This window comes from Plectrocnemia conspersa, unplaced genomic scaffold (genome assembly GCF_051122295.1).
Source record: "Plectrocnemia conspersa isolate PC_06_02 unplaced genomic scaffold, ASM5112229v1 ptg000002l, whole genome shotgun sequence".
In the NCBI taxonomy this organism is placed as follows: domain Eukaryota; kingdom Metazoa; phylum Arthropoda; class Insecta; order Trichoptera; family Polycentropodidae; genus Plectrocnemia; species Plectrocnemia conspersa.
In genome coordinates, this window is record NW_028277166.1 from 23869396 (window position 1) to 23894939 (window position 25544).

At 31.2% G+C, this 25544-nt stretch overlaps 1 protein-coding gene across 5 annotated transcripts in view; it reads left to right on the top strand.

The window, feature by feature from the left end:
• LOC148238104 (uncharacterized) overlaps nt 1-25544 on the top strand; it is a 110834-nt gene that overhangs the window by 82482 nt on the left and 2808 nt on the right. For 2 of the 5 annotated variants that reach the window (XM_088181195.1, XM_088181198.1), the window contains 8 exons: nt 228-400; nt 6093-6233; nt 14489-15364; nt 18385-18892; nt 19024-19209; nt 21618-21843; nt 21899-22041; nt 22113-22338. In XM_088181195.1, the coding sequence (XP_088037321.1) occupies nt 228-400; nt 6093-6233; nt 14489-15364; nt 18385-18892; nt 19024-19209; nt 21618-21843; nt 21899-22041; nt 22113-22338 (2479 nt within the window). Of the gene's footprint in view, nt 1-227; nt 401-6092; nt 6234-14162; nt 14428-14488; nt 15365-18384; nt 18893-19023; nt 19210-21617; nt 21844-21898; nt 22042-22112; nt 22339-25544 lie in introns of those variants that run through there. The other 3 variants (XM_088181196.1, XM_088181200.1, XM_088181197.1) reach the window with 3 other exon arrangements.

The window sequence follows — 25544 nt, forward strand, 5'->3', positions numbered from 1 at the left end:
CTAAAATTCCAATAAAAACAAGAATCGAAATCTGCTTTTCACAAAACTATTTATAACAGGGGTAGTCAGACTTATTTTGTTACTTTATCTAATAATGATAATAACCTTGAATCAACCTATTACTCAATATATTTTAAACCATACATATGTACATACACGTTTAGCCAAATATAGATATTGTATTTTCCACATTTTTAATAATGTATTTTCATGTTTTCTGATTTCAGTTAGCGGCGGGGTACCGGCGGGGCCCTACAAGCCGGTGCCACCGCCGCGACCCCTGGGGTCCTCCCCTGCGGTTCGCGGCCCTGGAGCCCCCTACATTCCACCCCCAACGCCTTCGCCCTCTCTGCCGGGAGCGGCCCCCCAACCGCTGCACACACACTCATCAAAATTTCCTGTATGTATGACCATATAATTCATTAAATGTATACAAAAATATTTTGATTGATTACGGAGCGTCGAGTTACAATGGAATTTCAGGCCCCCGTATTTATACTAATTGTTACTGAAAATTTTCAATAACAACTGTTACTACTTTACATTTTTCATATATAAAACAAGATAAAGATAAAAAACCTCTTTAGGTGTTTGGAAAAAACGTTAGTGCACCAATAGACAAATTTTAATGCGTTACTCCATAGAAAGTCCCCATATATTTTTATAATCTGCCGATTCCTTTTTTCTTATCTGATTATTAATGGGGTTCTTAGATAACCAAAGTAAATATATTACTAATTAGAGTAGTTTGAAAATCGATAAAAAATTGTTCTATTTAAATACTTTCGACCTCCATTAAAAGCATCCAAAATGCATATATATATTTTTAAACATCTGGCACGGATCCATCCTTTCTTATGTAACATTATAAAAAAGTGTAGAGTTTCTATAATATTTAAAAATATTTATATACAGTTTAACAAAATGGGCGCTATTATAATTTTAAAGAAAACAGCTCTTTAATTTCTTTGAAGTTTCAGAAGAAACACTATATATATTGTAACAAGCAATTGCAATGTATTGTCCTCTGGAACTACTCTTAATTGCCACAACGACACTAATAGACATAGCAAGAAATTAAAAATATTTATTTGTTTATTACAGGATTACTTAAGGATGTAAAAATATTTTTCTAATTTTTAAATTGACCATTTTAAACTTTAATTAGGGATTTCAATAATACCGAAATTTTAAATACTGAGAGAAAACAGTCAATACCGGTATTACCGGTAGTAATACCGGTAATGACTTCGATATATTTTATATTTTAATTGAAACACTTTCATTAATTATTAAAATAATATTTTCGAAAATTCGCGAGCCAAATCTTTTTTCTTGTGGAATAAATAAATCTAGGACAACAACCTTAAGGTGTGCCGATAATTTGGCCTTCTTGGATTAAAAGGGATAATAATATTCTTTTCTGATATCCTCCCTGATAAAACTACAATGGCATCATTTTATTATATGCTTTTGCTTTCAATCATGATGGGCATCGTCGCTTTCATAGTTCTAAGCATTGGAAATATTGTTCTTAATAAATAAGATGTACGGATTTCCAAAAAAAAAATATTTTCCGTATTACCGGTATTTTTTTTTAATACTGGTAGCAATGAATGTCAATTTTGCTTTAATACCGCTTTTATTGGTATCGATACCATCAGTATTGCAATCTCTAATCATAACATCTCACTATATTTTTTTGCTAACAAATATTGGAGTATTTTTTATTATATTTCTAGCTCAAAGTTCTTGGCATAAATATTTTACTTTAATTACTGAATTGTTAGAAGCTTATTAACATCAGCAGTAGTCCAATAAAAAGGAGGAGAGGACCGTTAAAATGAATGAATATATATAATTGATAAAATTAAAGATGATTTATACTTTAATTTTTATTTGAAAGCATACTCAATTAATATGCAAGTTTATTCATCAAACGATTACGTTTTTTATAGTTTCAATAAAAGTTTTATACTTTTTAATACATATTTAAAATAATATTCATTACACACTGATGATCGCGTGGGAGTATTAAAGTTTAATATCTTTTAGCAACGATTTCATTTATAAATTATTTTTATATACTATACCGTATATAATGCATTTTATAACGTACATAATATATACCGGTTATGTTAGCGTGGGCAATGCTAATTTCTTTTAACTTTAACTATAAAAATAAACTGAATTTTAACCACGTAACTTTTGCGGCGGACAAAATAAAAGTTAAATGCAGGGAAAACTTCTCTCCACAATTATGCATATCTGTCCAGAACTGGCAAGGATTTTATCTCGCAACTTCCGGAGGCAGATAATTAGATCTCGGACCATTCTAGCATTGTTGCAGAAGAATCCGACAATTATTCGAACTGGTTCGTTGAGTCTTTGAACTGAAAAGCGAGTTTGCTACTAACGATCGAACGCTTTCAGGCGTTAACTGCTTTAATTTAACTAATAAACAAAATAGCATGTCTTAACTTCAATTTATTTTATACTATATTACATTCAGTAGTTTTTTGTACGATTCTGTATATTAGCTTTCAATAATATATGTGTTTTTTTTTGGAGTTTTGGAAAATAAATGGCGTATTAAAATATATTTTCGTGCAAAATAAACAGCCAAAATTGAGCATAAAACGATATTATATTTTGTACGAAGTTAATTAGGAAAGTGACTTAAATAATACGGTAAAGGTAATATATCATTGCTGACTTCACTGCAATGGGTTGTAAGGTACGTTTTTTTTCAGCTTTGTAGCTATTTTCATTTAATCAAATTTTGAGTAAATTATAAAAGTACTTTTAAAAGCTAGCAATCATTCTTAATGCAATAACCAATATTTTTTGGTATCAACTGCCGCTCTTCAGGCCACTTGAAAGATTATCATCAAACAAAATGATTGATCGCAATTCTTCGTAACGAAAACAGTGTTATCGTGTTATTAAATTATTGATTAGCGATTTTATGTTGAAGCTCTGTCAATATAACCGCTTAATAACTTAATAAAAATCATATGATATAATGTAACATAAAAGTTTGACAATCGCTTCTTCTACAAAGGACAAACGCATGTCCGCAAGGTTATCAACTGTCGAACGACGTGCATCGAAATAACTTAATCATTCAACGTATTCGTCGAAGTCAAGCACATTGTTATCCTCAACCCTCAATCATACAACTGACGCAACACAACAACTGTCAACCAATCGTTCTTATCGCATTCATCAACATTTGCTCCAGTCGCCCGATGAATGGATTACTTGCATCGCGATTTATCTTCCTTAAATTAAAATCTCATCACGCGTGTCAACTGTAACGTCGCAAACAAGGTATATAAACGTAAACAAATGACCTGACCGGTTCTTGGGTTTTATGACGAGCGCTGGTCATTTTGCATTCCTCTAGCTGAGGAAACTTACGTTTGAAAATCCTGCTCCTGGATGATGTTAATCAGTAGTCTCCAACTAAACCCTTTAATTTACTATTTATGAATTATTAGTCCAGTATTTTACGGTCTGATAATTTTTTTTGTCTAATATTACCATAGATTCCTATAAATAACTATTTAGTTATCAATTAAAATATTATAAATATTTCTTTTATATGGAAAACAATGATTTTATTTTCTCATATTAGCTCTTAAATAATAATAATATTGCCATAAATATAATTAAATCTACAACAATCATAAAACCAAACAGTCCATTTTTTTCTAAATTGCCGTAATATAATTCGATCGCTCTCATATTGCAAATGGTAAATGCCTAATGTGTATTAATTGAGTTTTTATTATTTATGACGCCATTAAGAGTATTAAAACACACATGGTATTTTTAGCAAAATTAGAACCGGTTCACTATCGTTAAATGTTTTTTTTTTATAATTTTAAAATCGTAAAATATAGCCACATAAATAAAGACAATGGTCAGTTCGAACCCATAAAAATGGGCATCCGATTTATTTCGTGACGATGGTAATTAAAAAAGCGGAAAAACCAACAACGGTGTTGCTATATTGGATGAACTGTGTGTTGCTACTTTTACTCATTTCCGGTTGTCTGCTTTTGATGTTAACAAATTGCGATTTTTCTAATCGAAGTTATTGAATCTTAAACGACTGTCAAATGAGGTGTTCGAAGATGTGAATAATTAATTGTTTCTAAAATTAATACTTTAGGACAGAGGTTCTCAAAAGAAAACTTTGAAAATATTTCATCATATATCTGTCTGAATTTTGTTTTTCACCTTGTTCTTTTTTTAGCTTCTCTATTCGATACTGATACCTGGTATTTTTATTTGATTGTATATGTATCTAAACTAATATTATAAATAATTTATAATATCTTATGTATTATTGTATATAACAATAAATTTTAGTTGCCATTTGATTCGGAATTTTATGTATTAAAAATATAGCTTCAATCAACAAAATTTAGCTGTTTTTTCGACGCAAAAAAATTAAATTAAATACGAATAATGCACGAAAAATATAAAGCAAGAACGGTATTTGTATTTTTAATAAAACAATGCTAAAAAACATGTTCAATTTTTGCGGTAATACTCAATGAGTTAACTCAAGTAATATAATTCCCATGCTTAAAATTAGTAAATCAGGTTATGAAATTTAAAAAAACTTGTAAAAATATAGAACAATTAGGAAGAACCCTATAATTATGAACTATGTAGAACAATGAAAATTGTAACATAATATGTACGTAGGTTTATTTTGGGTTGATCGCGTTTGTCATATTTTTAAGATATTAATTTTAGATGCGTAAATCTCGTAAAAGCCCATTCAATAAATTTTTTTAATGTATTAAAATATTATTCAGATAATATGTATTAAATAATATGTATTAAAATATTATTTAGATAATATTCAATTTACTGCTTTAATTTATTTTTAAATGAAATGATAATTTAAACGATTACCAAGAATTTATTAAAAAACAATTTAACTCATATGAAAATTTTAATTGTGAAATCTGAATATCAGAACGCCAAATCCCTGATACAAATTTTAGCTAAAATCTACAAAAAAAAATACGTTTATAAGTCATCATATAAGTGTCATAAAAAATTGGTAGAATTTATTGAAATCATTATCGTCGGATTTCGGCTTTTTTGTGTTAACCAAATCCACAGTCAAAAAAGTGACAAAATAATGAAATATTTACTTATTAAATGTATTGTTTATATTGTATCTTTCGTTGAAAGAAAGTTTTACTTCACAAATGCCTTTTTTCCATTGCCTTCATAAGGCTTTGGTTATACCTAATAATATATTTTATGTTTCACAAAGCAAAATCTCTATTGTTTAGTCTTCATTTCTTCACCATTAATTATGTGCATTTTTTACAATAATGGACATCGCATGTAGCATTTCTTCAGATAATTATTTCGTATATACTAATTTTTCGTAACTCCGGTAGCCAGATGACTCGAAAATTTCACAATAACAACATCTTCACGCTATAACAACACAATCAACAATGAGTCCAGATTGCACATAATTCTCAAAAAAAATGCTCATTGTCCACACATTTTCCTTGATGTAAATTTGCGGCTTACACCCGTAATTACCTATTCATCAAGTCGAAACCAAAATTCAATAACACGCATAGAGCCACGTCTATAAAACGATCGTAAAATTCTCTATTATAAACATCCACGCGTTGTGGAACGCATCGACGACTTTGTATTCAAATGTATTGTACATGCGGGTACTCGTCCTCAAAACGTGGCTCGCGTGTCGTCGCATAAGACACGTTGCTTGTATAGTAATCGCCAATTGTTGCCATTTTTCCGCCGACCGGCGATCGTCAACCGTTTACGATCGCCAAGTTCTTACACGTAGTGTATATGATGAGTACACTTTTTACTTTATAAAACGCTGTCGATCTTATTAACCGTCTTCAACACTTCAACAATGCCTTCTGGGAACTTTCCCATGGTTGTTCTCCGTCATTGTTGTATCGCGCACACACACAAAGATGAACAACGTTACCACGGTATGCACTGGATTTCCTGACGTCGAGCGACTTCTTTTTTTACGCTTCCGACTCTAAAACTTTTTGATGTTCTTGCAGATCGAACGAGAAGTAGTAGTGTCAAATTGCGATAAGAATACCAAGATCCCGGTGGTCCAGCAGTACAGGAGGACGGTGGCTGTGGCACCAGACGCGCCTCCTAGACTTCAGGCTGCCTGGACTCTGCCCCAAAATATGCAGGTCAGTACATAAATAAAGAGCAAATGCTTTTATAAAGGTATCTCAACTAGTCTATAACTAAATCTAACATCTCTAAATATATAAAGTATGTAACTGTGAAACTGTGGCGCCGATACTTATCTCAAAAATAAGTTACTCATAAACTGTTGTACCTCTTAAATGTGAACTTTTTCTCTAGTAATTCTTTTAAAAATTAAGGATCATGATCCATATGAATATCCGCGATTACTATATGCAATGTCTCTATCTTAGCTGCAACCATAAATATTTCCCACTACCTCATTTTCCATGCAGGTTAAAACTCTTCAAACTGTTTTCGCCTCTGCGTACCTTATGTTCGTAAAACTGGCGAATGCTTCGCATGCAAATAGTAGAAATTCTTTCCTTCACTTCAAGATTTCGCAGAAGAGATTTATTACAAGGGGACTTTTAGCACTTTTCTTTATAATCAAATAAAATACATCAATTTTGTATTTTCAAGGGGGTATTTTTTGTATGGACAGCTTTTTTCGATTAACCGCTTAATATATTAGAATGTTTTCTATACAAAATTACGACTTTGTAATTACAAAATTATTTAAAAAAAAAGCTTAGTGCCATATGGGCGCTCTTGAGCGCTGTCGTTCTGGCCGCAACAGCAAGAATAAAGGACGCAATTACGACTCTCTAAAACACTACAACCACAGCTAGAAGTCACCACATCTAACAACCTCGGAAAGTGCTTAATTAAGTACATCGAGAATACATCGAATTTTATCCTAACTCTCCATACAAAAAGGCACTAAAATATAAGCACAAATACGGTTCATATCCTGTAGTATTTTTTAATATTTATTGTTATCTAACATGTTACCTAAATGCGTCACGATGAATATGTTTTTTACACGAACTCTTGTTTTAAGTGTTAAACTGTCACTTCCAACGAATTCTTAATATTTGTACCACAAAAGTGTTGCAAAAATGTGCTGCAACTACAATTTTTAAACCGAGAAATTGATTTCACCGACTTTTATATTGATCGGCACAAGTATTTCTCGTTGTATATGCTTGGATAATTTTCAAAATGAAAATTAAAAGATGGATACTGAATTTATCCTAGATTGTCTTTAAGTAAAGCATTATCTATATACATACCTACATAATAGTGTTTTATAAAAAGTTGCGCTGGCATCAGAGCGTTCTGTAAACAATCATAATAACCCTTTCACCGCGGCTGATATTTTTACGCGCTATTTAGAAATATGTTAGTATATGGGGGGAGGGGTACATTTAAAAAAATATTAATATGGCACATTTAAGTGCCCAATGAGTAGGTACTGACGATTTTCTTGATTGACTTCTATAGAATCCCTCTGCGATGAAAGAGTTGAACAACTTTTTGTGAAACAGATCAATATGCGATTTTTAATACCTGAGCATATTTTAAATACTGGCATTTTAGTATATATTTAATTTTATTGATCCTATTAATACAAATATATTTCAATACTTAGCCATATACATCATTTTTAGCCTTTTATATTTAAGTTTTCAGTGTCTTTATTCTAATTCATAATAATTCATATTTAAATTAAAAGTGCACAGAGCTTTAACACAAAAACTATCATTAATCATTAGCTTATTTCGCTTAACTAGGCAAAAAAATGCGCTATCTTGAGCAGATCTCTCAAAGACACTGAGAACGGATACAATAAACGCAGATTAACATTTAACTTCCGCATTATTATTTTGTAATATTGTACATTATTATCTTCTGATTCTTTTAAAGTATATATAATAATTCAAAATTTCACTATTTGTCAAAACATTGCTTTCGGGATTGCCTTTCCAAAACATTAAAAAATCATTATATGAAAAGCACATATTTAGTATCGATTAGATGTATAATTTTAATTTTATAAATATTTCGGGCAGCTGTTTACTTGTGTTTGGTGTGTCCATTTTCTGTTCAAATTCAAACCTAATCTAAGCGACGCGTACATTTAGAACATTTTGGCCTTTATATTTGCTGTGTAAACTATTTTTTAAAACAAAATTCGCTAGTGGAATACAGGACTAAGCAATAACTGATCATATGGCAACTGATCAATGGATACTGGCCATTTATTATGTTTTCAGACCATTCGTTTTATTTTACTGATCAAAATCTGAATTATTCAATAATCAAAAAAATATTATTTACTGACAATTTATTTTATTCTTCTGATCGTTTACTGTACTTAGCTAATCAATAATGAAATTTTTAACTTATAAAATAATAAGTTGCCAATATAAAATTAGTTGTAAATCTATTTTTTAACTTTTTCTAAGCTTTAATTGTTAGCGCTTAAGTTAAATTATATTTTTGCAAGTAGTAATATTTTCTAATACCTGCCAGATTAATTATATTTTCACAGGGATAAATCGATTTTTTTAGTTTAGAGTGAGGTATGTCATTTCAGCTTTTTCCGTGGGGAGAGAGGGGGAAAAATTGGCCAGTAAGTGGTCGTTTTTTTAATATTTCGATTTCTTTAAGACATGCATTTTTGGTTTAAATCCAAGGGGGTTGGGTAAATAAATATTTAAAAACTATATTTCAGGCGTGCATATACATATGTACATGTATGTATGTTTGTACGTAGCTGTATGAAAAAAATTAAGCATAATATAATATGATATATATATGTGAGTGTATGTATATAGGTCATAATGACGCATTGGGGAAAACTGTAAAGTCATCAGTATGCGCAATCAGTACGAAAATCAGTATTCGAATCGGCAAACATAACCTCACAAAAACAATACCAAATATCAACACGATCAAGTGAAAGAGAAACGTATAAGGAAGTTGAAAATTATCAAAAGTTCCCGCGGCAATAAAAGCAAACAAAAAAATTGTCGATTTATTTATTTTCGCAACAAATTTAATTCACCAGACGGGAAATTTCACCGCCGCCATTATTGAAATGTCACTCGGACGCGACGCGAAAACGATTTGGCCATAACGCGATCGATTTTGTGCAAGTTCAACAGAAAATAATCCTCAGCGAAACGCGTCACGGATTTGAGTAAATAAATACGAGCAAAGTCGATTTGACATTGAACCTGACGGAACGTGATTGATTGCCCTACTGGCGGATAGTTGGCAACACTGCTTCAGAAAAAATAAAATCACTTGTGTGTCACAATATTGTGCATTTATTTATCAGTAAATGTAAAATGGCCGCCGTATTAAACAATATATTCCAGAGGCCGCAACTCACGCCGCAAACGTACGCCGTATGCGCTTTGAATAGTAATTTATTCACACTCATCGGTCGTTACCTTTATTACTCCTCGTGTACTCTCCATGCCCATTTTATTATTACTGATCTTTGGATTTGGATCCGTTGGAAGAATCGGTAAATTACAACGTGCGCCGTGGACCGGCGCAAATTTCACCGGTCACAGTTCAACTCGCTTTTGATCGAAATACTATACCGAAAAAAAAACCCTACTGATATTCGAAGTCGCACCAAAACGGATTAAAATATTTGCAGGTGTCTTTCAAGGAAGTGTATGAGTGGCAATGCTCTTGACGAATGTCCCTTGCGGCCCGAGTAAGAGCACGCGGGCCACATGAGTACATTTTGGCCGCAATGTGAATAAATATTCAAATCTCGCCCGTCGCGATGACTATAGCCAGGACCGTTAACTTGACCGGCCAGATATATATTTTTATATAAAATATTTCTAAAGCATTTTATTATAGGATTAATTCATTATAATTTAGCTACAGTGTCCCCCTTATTTAAGTTTAAACACAGTCACCGTATTGTAAGCCTGAAAACGAGTTACTCAGTGCCAACTGATGGCCTTCCACTTTTTTCTGTGTCATGTTTGCCTTAGTCTCCTTTTACATCGAAAAAACGGATTACTAAACGAACTACTCAATTAGCAGGTTTACAAATTGTCACTGTCACTTTAAATACACTGCAAACACAATTCATCCGAACAAAAACGGCTGTGTTACCGATTAACTATTACTCTGTAAATCACTGTGGTTAATAATATAATACGGTTTTTCATAAGTTACAACTACTGATGCGAGAGTATTTAAAAATATAATTAATTTTAATCAAGCAAGCGCGTAATATTGCAAGTAGCTCTTAAAACATAATATTTATTTTAATGACGCGCTTAGTATATACAATTAAATAGTTCATCAGCCATGCACAATTCAACATAATTAAAATATCAGAAACACATAACGAGTAAATCTATATTATAAATAGTGCAATTACATATTAAATAAACAGATAATCAATAAACCGTAATTCAATTATCAATTGTGATTCCTTAAGTCTAATCATTTGCAGCTATATTTATTTATTGTAAATTTTCCGTTGTAACATGACAAGCCTTAGCCCAATGCGTTATAATGGGGTAAGCACAATCATCAACTACGAAGTAATTAGTGCTTATTTATTTATTTATTTTAATAATTTATTTAGGTAACATAACTAATTTTTACACTAAGCATACATATAATACATAATAAAATCATAAACAGAAAATAAAAGGACTTTATATTATAATTTATTTCTTAATGCACGAATGTGTTTCTTTTCTCCATTGGGGAAACCTGCTAGATTTTAATTTTTGCGGATTGTCCTAAGAATATTATTAAACAAATTCACACCTCCGTACAATATTCCCCTGGTCGTACTCGTTTTTCTTCCACCTAACTATCCTATAATTGTCTTTATGTTTAGTACTAAATCTATGTACATCTTCATTTCTAATTAATTACTTATTAAAATACTCTGCCTAATATTTTTCAATTATTACAAACTATTATCACAGCATACAATTGATAGATGTCACAAGGCATGACCTAGCTTGATTTATTTTAATTATTCTTCCGTGAGATTAGAAAAATGTAGGGAAACGAAATCTGTGATGATCTCTAGGAATTATAATTACATAATATACATTAATTTTGATCTCCCAGATATGATATAAATTTTAAAAAACATATACGAAAGATATTCAAATTAAAAAATTCAAGTATTTTTTCACATAGTTCGTAATACATATCGTTTCTGTTGAGGTCAGCGTGATATGATAGGGTTTACCTAGTCTATGTTTAAAATATACTTTTTATTTTTCATGTGTTGTAAATATGATATAAATCAGAAAGTAGTAGAGTTCATTATTTATAAAATTGTGAAGAAATTACATGGTTGTCGTTTAAAAGCGTTTAAAAAATACGTAAAAGAATCGTTTATAAACTTTATGAAAAATACAATATCGAGAAGTGTGAAAATATTTTATTTTATGAAATAGTTAACAAAAATGTATGGTTTCAGAAATGCATCGACTTTGTTAAAAAAATTAAAGGATATTCCAAAAAGTTATAGGTGAAACCCAAAACATACTCTTATCTTAAAATTACTTTATATGTATTTAATAGTATTTTTAAATATATATATTTAGTTTTAACATATTAGCATACTTTAAACTAGGCATTATGAACAGAGGCCATTTAAACCTATTTTGTTGAACTATTGAGATCACGCTAACAATACTAGCGCATCGCCGTGAGAAGTAATATAAATATAAAACAGTTGTTTTTAACCGAGAGCAATATTTTTTTTATTATTTATTATCTTTTTTGTTAAATCCTTTGATGTAGGTTTTTTTGTACGATTTCCTGCTATACATCGCTATGTTTAACAGCGTCGTTAATTTTTGCTAATTAGAACCGTTTAACGTTTTTCGTCTTACTGGGCGCGGTTAAATTAAAAATGCAAATTTATAGCGCATTAAATTTGTTGCTTTTATAAATCTAAATAGCAATAAAGTGAATAAGTCATTTGCTGCTCCATTTGCTAAAGAGCTATAGGGGCTTAAAATTAAAATTAATATATTTGATAAAATATAGGTATTGAAAATTTTTTATTCACTGTTGTGCAAATAAATATCTATTATATTTATTATTAGTGAGAGATTCTTCTTTTTAATTTTAATACAAAGCAATTTATCAATAAAAAAAACACTGAAATTTTAAATTATAATTCAAATGTACATATAGTTATCGCATCTTTGTGGTAAAAACAAAAAATATACACAATCAATTTCAATAAAATTTTGCAGTATGATTTATTTCTAGAACATTTTAATAAAATTCAACTTGTGATTTTAAAACTTTATTCGGTCAGTCATTTTTAATAGCTTATACAATTTATTCACTGTCAGAATCTCTTCCTATCAAGCTTTTTTATTAATATGCACATAAGACTCAAAGTTTATAAAACAGTTTTGTGGTAATTGATAACTTTTAAATTTAAAAATTAAATTTCAGGACGAATGAGAGAAAAAATAAATTGAGAGCCAATCATGTTTGTGTTTAGCTCCACTCTTAACCTTCTCATTGTGATTAAAATTATAAGACCTCACCTTAGTCGAGCGTCCGATGATAATAATAAAATATAATCTGATCAATATTGACCGATGCGACGACATTATTATTTTTTTTGTATAAAAACTAAAGGCTTATAAAGTAAATGTTTTAAAGAGTTTTTTGGTAATTAATGACTTTCGAAAGTCTAGACGAATGAGCAAATTATAATAAAAATTGCGACCCAATCGCAATTATGTTTAGCTCCACTCTTAACCGTCCATTTTTTATTAAAGGTTTTTTTTTTAATTTTTCAATGGGTGAGCGTCCGATGATTACAAAGGATAGTTTAAACAATGCTAGGTCATTCTTTTTTTAAATGAGACTCAAGGCTTATAAAAGATAACGCAAATAAGGCGAATAAAAAATAAGGCAAACTAAGAGTCAATCACGTTTGTGTAAAGCTCCAATATTAAACTTTCCTTTGTGATTAAAATTATAAGGCCTCACGTTAGTCAATAATAACAAAAGATAATTTAATCAATCTTGATCAATGCGAAGCCATTAGTGTTTTTATGTTTTATGAAAATTTATGGCATTGGAAAGTAAGGGCGAATGGGAGGGAAGGTAAATTGAGAACCAATCGCATTTGTGTTGAGCTTCACTCTTAACCATATATTTTTTCATTCAAGTTGCAAGTCTGATGATTATAAAATATATTTTAAGCAATGTTAATTTAATGCGAGGCCAATAATATTTTTTTAAATGAGATAGTTTTGTGGCATTTTTTGACTTTCAAAGCCGGAATGAGTGGGAAATAAACCAAATTTAGAGCTAATCGCGTATGTGTTTAGCTCCACTCTTAACCATCCTTTTTTATTTATGTTTCAAGGTGATATTACGTTAAGAATGATATTATTATAGGTCGTATTTTATTTTATTGTTGTTGCCTATTACATTTTTCCATTACATATTTTTTAATTTTTTCTTGAGAAATTATAGGGTGTTTTTTGGTTAAAAATTTATGATAATTCAAAATGATTACGGCAATAGTGATTTAGCTCAGTAAATATTTTGTACAAATCAAATCTAGTATCTAAAACTAGTTTAACTAAAAAGAACTTTTTTAGATAACCGATAGTTTTTATGTTCGTAATATATTTAGTGGAGGTAAATGAGTAAACTGTTATTATTGGGGCAAATTATAATAATTAAGGTCATTACATACATACATGTGTGCTTCTTATACCTTTCCCTTACAAAACCTGCAATCTTTACGTCTCTTTTTATATTATTTTACTTATAAAAATATATAACTTGCTTCTATTAATGCTCATTTATTTTTTTGTTATATTTTGACGCAATAAATAATATAAAGTTGACTGATTAATTTAACTATGCCTTAGTTTTTAGTAATACAATTGCAATTTCAATGTTAGCTAATAGCCAAATCAGTGTATTTTTCATCAGTATTTTTTTAATAAAAATAAATCACACTCCGGATTTGAAACACCTGTCGGTGAGGATGTGGTGTGCGAGCCAGTAGACGTACCGCCCCGCCCGCTGGTATTGTTCTTCGGCTTCAGCAGTGGCTGCTCGCGCCAGTGGTCGTCGTGCTCGTCCTCCGTGAACTCGTGGTTAATTATACTACCGTTTCCTCTTCGCCACTTCCCTGTGAATACCGACAAAGTGCATCGCGACACCTCCCCTTTTCAACAGTGATCCGCGAAACCTCACAATGTCCTGTCGCCAACGCGCCAAAACTAACCGATAGCTTCCACCAGAATCGCTGGTCAATGACACTAAATTATGGTAGAATTCGCCTTGGAAAACGTGAGTTTTCGATTGCGCTCGATCGCCAAAAACGCATCTGACCCAAACTTGTCTTTCACAGAACCAACAGTCTACGACCCCCGATGGATTCCGGCAGGCTGGCCCATCCAGAAACTGTCTACCAGAACCTAACAACGCCATCAGCCCTCCGATACCGCTTAAGCAAACTTTCATATACGGAACCAGAGCTGATTGCAAATACGAAGATGCCAACGGATCTCAGACCATCGACGCCAAAGAAGGCAAAGAGTCAAAAACTTCCAAAACGATGACCAAAACCTACCACACGTTGAAAGACATGATATCAAGCCGCTTCAAGGGCAAAGACAGCAACGACGACCCCAAAACCAACGACCCAGAAACGGGGCTCAACAACGTCACGGAAGAACTGCGCAAATCCATGAGGGAACGCGCCGAACAAGAAGCCAACAACGCAGCTATAAACGCAGCTAGAGAAATTTCCAGAAAAACTCCGGGAGAGCAAGGTATATACGGAAGACCCGTGCCTCAACAGCGAGAACTACAATACAACAGACATTTAGTTCAAATGCATCCGATGCAGAATAATGCGGTACCGAATCAATACAATCAAACTCCCATGACCCAACAGCAGTATCTGCAACAGCAGATTCTGTTGAATCAGCAACAGCAGCATATCTTAGGACATGGTCCTGGAGCGAGTTCTACCCCACAGCATGGACTCGTTCAGGCCAGATCGCAGGAACTTCTCAACAGACAGACTTTAATGCCGGAACCGAGGCCGCATTCTCAAATGATACCGCAGTTGAACACCACGGACAACATCTACTACCAACCTCAGTACGGAGTTTCCGGAACGCCGCAGCAAAGGAGTGTCGTCAATCGCGTGATGAACTATCAAGGAGAAATGCAACAGAATTCCAACTATTCAGGAATTAAGCCACCTTCCAGCAATCAGGTATTTATGAGCTTATGACATTTCTGTAAAATATTTCATAACATCTTAAGTGCTACTTGAAATTCAAACGCTAGTTTTAAATATCTTTTACAACATATTTTAATTATATAAACTCCACAATATTATTATTTATAGACTGTTTAGTAAAAGATAATTTTTTAGTCTATCTGTAATAATTAAGTGGTAATAAACATTATAGGGATAAGATTATATATTTTTATCATATATATCAAATTTTGCATATAAATAATAAAAACACAATGTTTAATATATTTTATTAAATTACAGTGAAATTTTAGTGTATATAAAATAAATATTTTTATAAAAATATAATTTTAATAAAAAATATTTTCAGTGCGCAGGAAAACGCTGTAATACTTTTATATAAATCTGTAGGGGGGGGCTATTATTGTTTGCTTTAAATGACAGATAGTTTTAATAACTATTAATGAATTTTAAGAATCTTTCTTTATTTCCTTTCAACAAATTAATATGTTTATTATATTAAATAATTTAATAACCATTTCGTAAATATAAATCATAAAATCAGTTTCTATATAAAATTATTATATTTAAGCAAATAAAGATGGAAAAAGAGTTTAATACGTTTATAAGAATAGAAATGGGGAAGTGAAGAGGGAGGGGCTATTTGTATGTTTGCTTTAGTGACACAGATATATTTTGGTATTTGTTAGTAAGCACATTTGCTGTTCAAACCCAAACTTAACCTAAATGCATGTATGTATCAATGGTATAATAATTAATTTGTTTATATTGGGTTTTGGTTTCAACAGCTCGGTAACCGCAATGTGGAGTAACAACTGGTGGTTCTTGAGCGTTGCACCGTGCCGACTAACAAGCACCTTGATTTTTCCAAATGATTCATAACTTCCATTATTAATTTACAAAAAAATATTTATTTTTTACTAATAGGGAGAGGCTATTAATATGTTTGCTTATATCACATATGCTGTTAAAACCCAAACAAACAAAAAGAAATATAATAACGTTTTGTTTAGGTTAGATTTGGGTTTGAACAGCAGTGGGGAATAACAACTGATGGTTTTTAAGCTTGGCGCCGTGCTAATTAACAAATACCTAGATTTTTATAATTGATTCATGATTTCCATTAATAATTTAAAAAAATGCTTTTGCCTTTGAACGTTTTCTATAGAAAGAAACAGATAAGTTTTCACTACACAGCTTCATGTATCATATATATGTACCATAAAAATACTAAGCGGGTTGCAAATAAAAATCATAAATTTAGATTTTACATATATAAAATTATCTCTTTAAACAAATAAGGATAAGAAAGCAGTGCAATATATTTATAAAAATTGATAAAGTGGAAGTCGATTAGAATGTTTGCTTTTAGTGTCACAGACATTTTTTTTAATTTATTCCAAACCTTCATTAACATATTAAAAAAAATCTTCTTTCAATATTTTTTGAACAGATAAATGTTTCCAATAAAAAATCTTACTACATGGCTTCGTATATCATATAAATACATGTATGTAGAACCACCTTTAAAGATAATTGTCGTCCTTGAACAAAAATTTCCAAAATGACCTTTTTTTGAGCTTCCGTAGCAATTTCTTTTCCTCCAAAAAAGCCTTAGAAACAAGTTTTTGAAATGACTTTTTTTAGCTCCTGCAGCAATTTGTCCTCCTCAAACAAAAATTCTGAGATGACTTTTGAACAAAAACTTCCGTGATAACTTTTTTTTATGTCTCATAGCAATTTGTCTCTTAAATAAAAAATAAAAAAATCAGTTTTCAGATTAAATCATCATTACTGACAGTTTTTTTAACAACTTCAATAATCTTGTTTTGCTCTTTCCGTTGAACAAACGATTTTATGAAAATATTTTTCACGCCTAAATTTAAAATCTTAGAAATATAAATCTGTTAAACTTTATTTTTATAACCTAAAATTTAATAATAAGATTCTTAATTAATAACATAGTTTCTCTCCATTTTCTTCTTTGTATGAAACATGTAATTTCTTGCATCTCTATTATTTTCAGCATATATTTTACTTAAATATTATTATTGCGGTATTATGAATGCAACTGTCAGAATAATATTTTTAATTTGCTTATTATTTCTTTACGTATATCGTATATTTTTTATGTTTATTATATATTTCTTTACGTTTATCAAAAACTAACAATATTTATATATTACAAACGATAAAATACCTATTTTATAGTATTATTTCTTTTGCAAGCAGGTTTTGGGTAACAATACATAAATGAGGATAAGAAAATCATATATTACATTTATTAACTGTTGGGATTAATTAGGAAATTCAGCAAAATTCTGATATATAATTAAACTACTGAATAAAATACTTTTAGATTTATTCTTTCTTGACTGATATTAAAATGAAATATAGCAGTAATTATTCAAAATTAAATAAAAAAAACCAAGCTGCAAAAATATTTAGATTTTACGTATCATTTTCTAATTATACACTGGCAAAAAATAGTTTTATTAAAATTGGAGTCGAAGTCAGTAAAATTTTACACGACTCCACAGCCTACTTTTAAAGCTAATATTTTGCTATGTCTAAAATTATTTGTAAATTAATAAAACTAAATTTATTTTTAATTTTTAACTTGAAATATGAGTCGCAATGATAGTAACTATAGTTATTATTTTGTTCAAATGTAAGAATTTTTTATTATTTTTCCTCTATTTCATAATCTAGAAATAGATTATAAAATACAATCAATGATATTTTCTTGAATTTACATAATTAAAAATATAACCAACAATGAAAAGGTTATAATTACATAATATTTAAGGAAATTATCAAATACATCAAAATGATTTTTATAATTGCACAATTGTCTACATTAATTAAAGTATTATAGTTTAATTTTAATAACACTTACTAATTGCCATTTCACGAGCTTAATACCAATACTATAATGTTCTTTAAAGCGTTTAATGTATCACCGTCCAAACAATGACCGAGTAAATTAATTAAAAAATGTTAATCGCTTTCAGATTGATAACAATGACAATAGAGCTGACTTGAGAAGTCCACAACAGCTCGAACGTGAGATTCTCAGACAAAGAGCCCTGATAGAAGGCCGCCGAGCCGCTTCCCAGCCTCAATTGCCCGGTGATGAAGATCAAAATGAACCGAGATTCGAACGAGCTGACCCTTGCACGCCTGTGCCTCAAGTAATCAAAAACACCCCAATGAGAAGAGGCTCTCACGGAAACCTAATAGAGTCTCTGGCCAGAGGCCCGGACGAGAAAGACTCAGACGACGGAGGCTTCAGGACCAGAACGGTGGCTCAGGGAAGGAGCTTCGACAGCAAAGACAGGCCGGGGACGAGTTCAACGATGCAATATAATTCAGAAAATGGTTCAAAACCTAATAAGACCGATTTAAACGGTGATAAAAGTGAAAGTATATACAATGGCATGAAGCAGCCGATGTTCAATGAGGAGACCGGTAGCACAAATATCTTGAAGAAAATCAATCCTGGGTCGACGGCTAGTTCAGGTCAGTTGTTGAGCTTGATGATACTTTAATTGGAATAGATTATCTATAAGAATAAGTGTTACAAACTGTTGATTAGCATTGCATGTGTTCTTAATTTATGTTGTAGATTGAAATGATTGATATGATTTTAGATTATGACAAGAACGGTGGGCCGTCTTCAAACGTAGATTCCGGTAGAGGGAGTGCAGCATACTCGAGTGGTCGTAGAGTCGGTCACGATACTAGTACTGAATCAGATCCTTTGCCTGTTTCAACGCCGAGAAATAACATGCAAAGTTCTGAACATCCATCAACGTCAAAGCATTATGATAAAAATGGTATATTAATTATTATATTATTCATACATTTTTCGAGTTAAAAAATACGATGCTGCATCAAGAATGACGTGTTAAATTTATCTAAAGTTTTAGTAAATGCATGTAATTTTCTCATTTACTAATATTTCTTTAAAACGAATAGAAGTTTTTTCAATGTAATTATATTAAGGCCTATGTCTATTTCCTAAATAAAGACAAGCTTTCATTAGCCTCTGTTCATAAAAATTTTGATGAGTATTTTTTATTCACTCATCTATCGCTCTTTTCACTTTGTTAAAATAATAGATGGTAATCACTAGCCGATGTATCAGGAAAATATGGAGAATGTGGTAGATATTCCATTTGTAACTCTGCTAAAACATCTCTTTTAAAACAAACGATATACGGTATTGCATTATAATCATAAGGATAGTGTGTAGCATTTCTTATTACTTCTTGTTCAAAGTCCGCTTAGCAGATCGTAATAGTATTTGGCGTTTATTGTATCCCATTTGTGAAATAATTCACCCGAATTTTCACTTAATGGGAACATTATTAGGATTTCTTGAATTGCCGCAGCTCCTTAACTTGATTTCTGTTTTGGGACTGAAGTGGGTTGCCTTAGTTTTATCAATCGTGATTAATCATATTTAAAAGTTGTTGCCATTTGCCATCTGTAGAACGAGTAAGTCACGACAAATCTTCACTCGATTGATTTTCTTATCTGGTACTCAAAATACAGAAACTTGATTCATTCCCAAGCAGTCATAGGTAATCTTTTGAACTTTATTGGAACTAGTGCCTACCTTATTAGAGATTTTACGGTAGTCACACGTCTATTATCCATCACTAGTTTTTTACCGAAGCAATATTTACATTGTTAACTCATTGAAATCTTGAGATTATATTGATGTTAATATTTTTAGTTGAACCCAAAATTTAATCTACATGTGTCCATTTTGCCCTTAGAATAGATAGTTGAAATCCTCGCCCGATTAATCATTTCATTTGAAGGAGTTTTATTCCCAGATTCTTTCTACTATTTTCCTGTACTAGTGGGCAGTTTCCTCTCCTGGTGGTAAATCTGATCCAAGCTGATTTACTTTAAACGATTTTGCTTTGACACTCCTACAGATATTTTTCCCTTGCGTAATTAAACTAGAGCTATATTATCTGTTTGTAGCTATTGTAATGTTTTATGTAATGGAATATCAGCGGTATATATTAAAAACAATGTTATTCCATCAGGGAGATCATTTCAGATTTTTCCAGTGGGGGGCAAAAGCTGGCCAGTCAGTGGTCAATATTTTAATATTTCCATTTCATTAAGGCATGCATTTTTCTGAACAAATTCAAAGTGGTTTCTGTTTAGAATCCACGTCAAAAGCAATAGTAACGCTCATTACCGAGTGTTTTCACTGTGAAGGCGCCGACACGATTTTATTACTTTTGTCGTGAATTTTTGCCTTTTGAGAAGGGATAATTGTTTTTTGCGCCCTCCTATTGACAAAAATTCGCTTTAAATATACTTTGACCGACACTTTTATATCAGACGTCCGTAGTCATATCGGTAAGAATAGCTATCATATTTTTAAAACATAGTGTAATATCCAAGTACAGACAAACTATGAAGCAATATATGAGATGTGATGCCTGTCTGTACTTCTTCTTCTACTTATTTTCCCCTGAAAGATGAGGTGGCTTATTAGTTATTTTGGACGTGACCTAATGAATGTTCTAAAATTATAACTAGTGTGGGTCAGAACAGCAAATTGAGTTCCATAGACATTTTAGAAGCAGCCAGCATATAATTTCACTAGCGAGTTAATGTATATTTTCGATAATAAAAATATACATAAAATATCTACTGGTAAAAATGTATTTTAACTCCACTAGTGAAAATATAGCCTCATAAAAAATACACATGCATTGCACGTAAATAAATAATGATAAGTATGTAAATGTATATATTACTACATATGGAAATGTTGATATCATAATTTTAGTAGCACCTCACCGGTAGATATATATTTTCACTGGTAAAAATATATATCTACCGGTGAAAATGTATTCTGATATGATTTCACTGAAATGACATATTTTGAAAAATATTTTCGGGATAGATTTGAGACTGTTTTTTTTATATTTTCTTTGAAGGTTAACCCGAGAACTTCTGGTTTAAAATCAATATCTGCTTTTTTAATATTTCTATTTCATTGAGATTCATAGTATTTAATTAAATTACATGCATTTTTCTGACCAAATTCAAGGAGGGGCAAATGCCATCACCTGCCTCGAGTTTTATTTGATAAAGTAATGGTCCTCATAAAATGGATGGTTATATTTCATTTGTAGAGTAATCAAACCCTTATTGCAAATATATTTGTTTGACACTTTAAATATTCTTAGTAAATTCCTAATATTTTCAGGTGATTCAGAATGGGTCGACATCGTTGAATCGGAACTTAGACAAATTTTAGAACCCAAATTACATGGATTAAACATAAATGGGACCAACGGAGTCCAAGGTCCTACTCCTGGATTAGCAGGAAGTGAAACGGTCTCAAGTGTAACTCCACCATTACCACCTCTATCACCAACAGCTTCTTCACCCGAAGGCACGCCTAGAAATTCAGCAAGATATAAACACCAAAGGTAAATATATTTTACATATTAGTTATTTTATTTATTAATAAATATATTTTTATAGTTTACCATATGGAAGTAAACCCGAATACCCTTCTGAAAATAGGGCTGTTATGCCTAACCAAAGAGCTGGATGGCAACATACGTCGAAGCATCGTAACGGTGGATCAAAGAAACAGGATCATTCGATGCAATATAAAAAGCATAGTTAGTTATTTTCTGCGCACTACACATTACATTATTCTGATTTATTTATAGGTAACTAAATTTAATTTTAGTGTTTGGTATAGATAATACAGACATCACCTCAACTACGACTAGAAGTCTAGATTTATCGTCAATGCTCGACGGTCAATCGGATAGTGACGTGTCAACTCAAGACGCACGAGCTATTAGAAGGCAGCTGCAAGGACTTGAGAATATGTACTGTGAAGTACTGAAGCTTTTGGGTGTTAGAAAGCCACCAAATCATAGTCTTGGAAAATACCAGCCTAGTGAACCGCGGTATGTAACAAATCAGTATAAATGTTTTTTTCTTTTTTTGTTGGTGAAAAAGTTACGTCTGTTACTCGTCCCTTGATTAGAGAAAGGATATTATTAGTGAAGGGTTTAAAAAGTTTGAAGTCGTTCTGGATTTCTACTAATGTTTTGAAGACTATCTTTTTTTAGATCAAATCTGTTGCGAATTCCATTATAAATATTTGTCTTCGGCTATGGTCTTCTTTCTTTCAGCTTTTTCTTTAATACCCGCAGAACACAAAACTAGATTGTGAATTCTAGTTCTACAAACAGGTGGAGGGTATGAATCCAGAACTAGATGAATACGTTACATTTGCATCGCCTTCAATAAACATTTAATTATTGCTGTATCATCTCTGAAAAATTATAAATATATATACATGATAAGTAAAAAGTTAATGATACAAATTAAAAATATTCTATTACATATTTATTTAATGGATATATGTACATAACACAAATTTTTGAAACGGAATTATTATATCGATTTGATCATAAAAAATTACGATATTCTACTTTTGCAGTGCAAAATGGGTTTTTAACACCAAGGCATTTAAGGACGAATCAGATAGCCTATCCCTAGTTTTCGTGATAAATATTCCGGCTGTAGAAATTACTCGCTCGTTTTCTGTCGACGTTGGCTTAATTATAAGCAATGATTTATACAAAAGATCTAGATTCGGAGTTTGCTTGCCAGTTGAGTTTGAAACTTCGTTTGAAAGTTGTATCTTTTATTTCTCACGGTTGTAATATTCTGATGATTCAATAATGCATTGTTTAATTATTCTGTAATTGGCATGTTACTGAGATGGCAATCGGCGTTTTCTTCCTCGATTACTTCGATATCTGAACTTTCTATACTGGAAAAAAGCCATCCCAATAATAATTCTTGACTATGTTTTAAATATACTTTTTTGCAGCAATTTGAAAAATAGTTTGTATATAGTTTAACTGCCAATTTTATAGGAGCGAGTACTCTATAAATATTATTTAATACGGGAATGTTTGATTCATTCAATGTAAAGTCAAGATCAATTAAAGCTTTTCTGATGCAATTCAGAATTAAGGAATTCCACCCTGTCTTCATGTCAAGGTATAAATTAAGCTCGACATTATATTCGCTCTTTGCATATTTTTATAAAATTGTACCTTTTGTTGGACTTTTTCGAAATAATTTGATTATCTTTCGAGTCTCATTCAAACCCTTATTAAAACTTGGTTTCAAACATAGTTTTTCATTTAAAATATCTGCACCATCATTATTTTTAAAGTCACTTTTCTGTATATATTGTTCATCGTCGCTGTCCTCTTCACCAGAATCTTCGTGTGTTTGGCAATCATTCTCTTTTCGGTATAAAACGAAAAATGTTATTGCAAAGACGACATAATCCCTCGTTACAATAAATCATTATCTGATTCATTCACAATATTTTTTTTGATCGGTAAATGTGAAAGAATTTTTCTTTAACACTGCCGACGCTACGTGACAAGGACAACCGAGTCAAGTACTCTATAAATATTATTTAATACGGGAATGTTTGATTCATTCAATGTAAAGTCAAGATCAATTAAAGCTTTTCTGATGCAATTCAGAATTAAGGAATTCCACCTTGTCTTCATGTCAAGGTATAAATTAAGCTCGACATTATATTCGCTCTTTGCATATTTTTATAAAATTGTACCTTTTGTTGGACTTTTTCGAAATAATTTGATTATCTTTCGAGTCTCATTCAAACCCTTATTAAAACTTGGTTTCAAACATAGTTTTTCATTTAAAATATCTGCACCATCATTATTTTTAACCCGCCGTTGGTCGCACGGCGGCGCAGCGCTCACCCTATCGGTTTTTTTAATGCCGTTTTTTTTGTATGAAACATATTAGCTTGCGGGTCCCTCTACTTTTCAAGAATTATGTTTTCTTCAATATTACAGGCTCAAACACGTGTTTACTAATTCGATATACATTTGGTTTTGCGTATTAGTGCAAGGATCGAGAGAGAACGTTATTTACGCGGGTTAGATTCGTGCTGGAAATTTTATTTTTTGGTAGTTTCTTTTTATTATTATTTACTTTTTTGTTGTTATTATTATGTTTTTAATTTATTTTATAAATATATTTTATTTAACTCTATTGATACATAGTATAAAAAAACTATTTTGAATTTTTTTTTCGATCCTTTAGATAATTTAAACAAATTAAACAAATTTATCGCAAAGTTTGCAAATAAAAATATAGCAGTATTTAGGAAAGCAACCTGACACTACGATAATTCATCACCCAAAACCAAGTGAATAGAACCGTCCAAAATGTAATTTTTGCCCTAGGAAAAAAATCGCAAAATCACCATAAAATGCCACATGTGCTATAACCCAATATGCAAAGAACATTCAAGGCATTATGTCCAGATTGCATAACTAAGTATTCAAGTAATCAAGATCAAAAATAATATATATTTTTTCATGTTATTTTTGAAGTTTTAAACATATATCTAAAAAAAATATATTTTACTTTTAAAATATTTATTATTTTATTTTTCTTCTTTCGTTATGCAAATAAAAGTTTTAAAGAATTTATTTATTTTATATATACAACACTAAAATATACCAAAAATAAAAAAAATAATAAATATTCGATATTTAAACCTAAAAACATAAAGAACTGAGAGGCGGCTATTCGCTCAGGCGCGACCAACGGCGGGTTAAAGTCACTTTTCTGAATATATTGTTCATCGTCGCTGTCCTCTTCACCAGAATCTTCGTGTGTTTGGCAATCATTCTCTTTTCGGTATAAAACGAAAAATGTTATTGCAAAGACGACATAATCCCTCGTTACAATAAATCATTATCTGATTCATTCACAATATTTTTTTTTGATCGGTAAATGTGAAAGAATTTTTCTTTAACACTGCCGACGCTACGTGACAAGGACAACCGAGTCATTTTGCCGATCCTTTAACTATCCGCTTGCTGCCTGATTATATACAAACCGAGCGTGGGTTGTTTTCGGCTTATTTTTTTTTAATTTCCGGAACTCGAGACAGCAATAAATATTTGAATTCCTGGGAACAAATTTCCAGGTTATCTCTTACTGAATCTCTACATACCTGATTATTACTGAAAAGCAAAAACCAAAATTTTGTCCATAAAATATACTAGCTTGTTCTAAAATCACTGTCTCCCTCGCAGTGGCG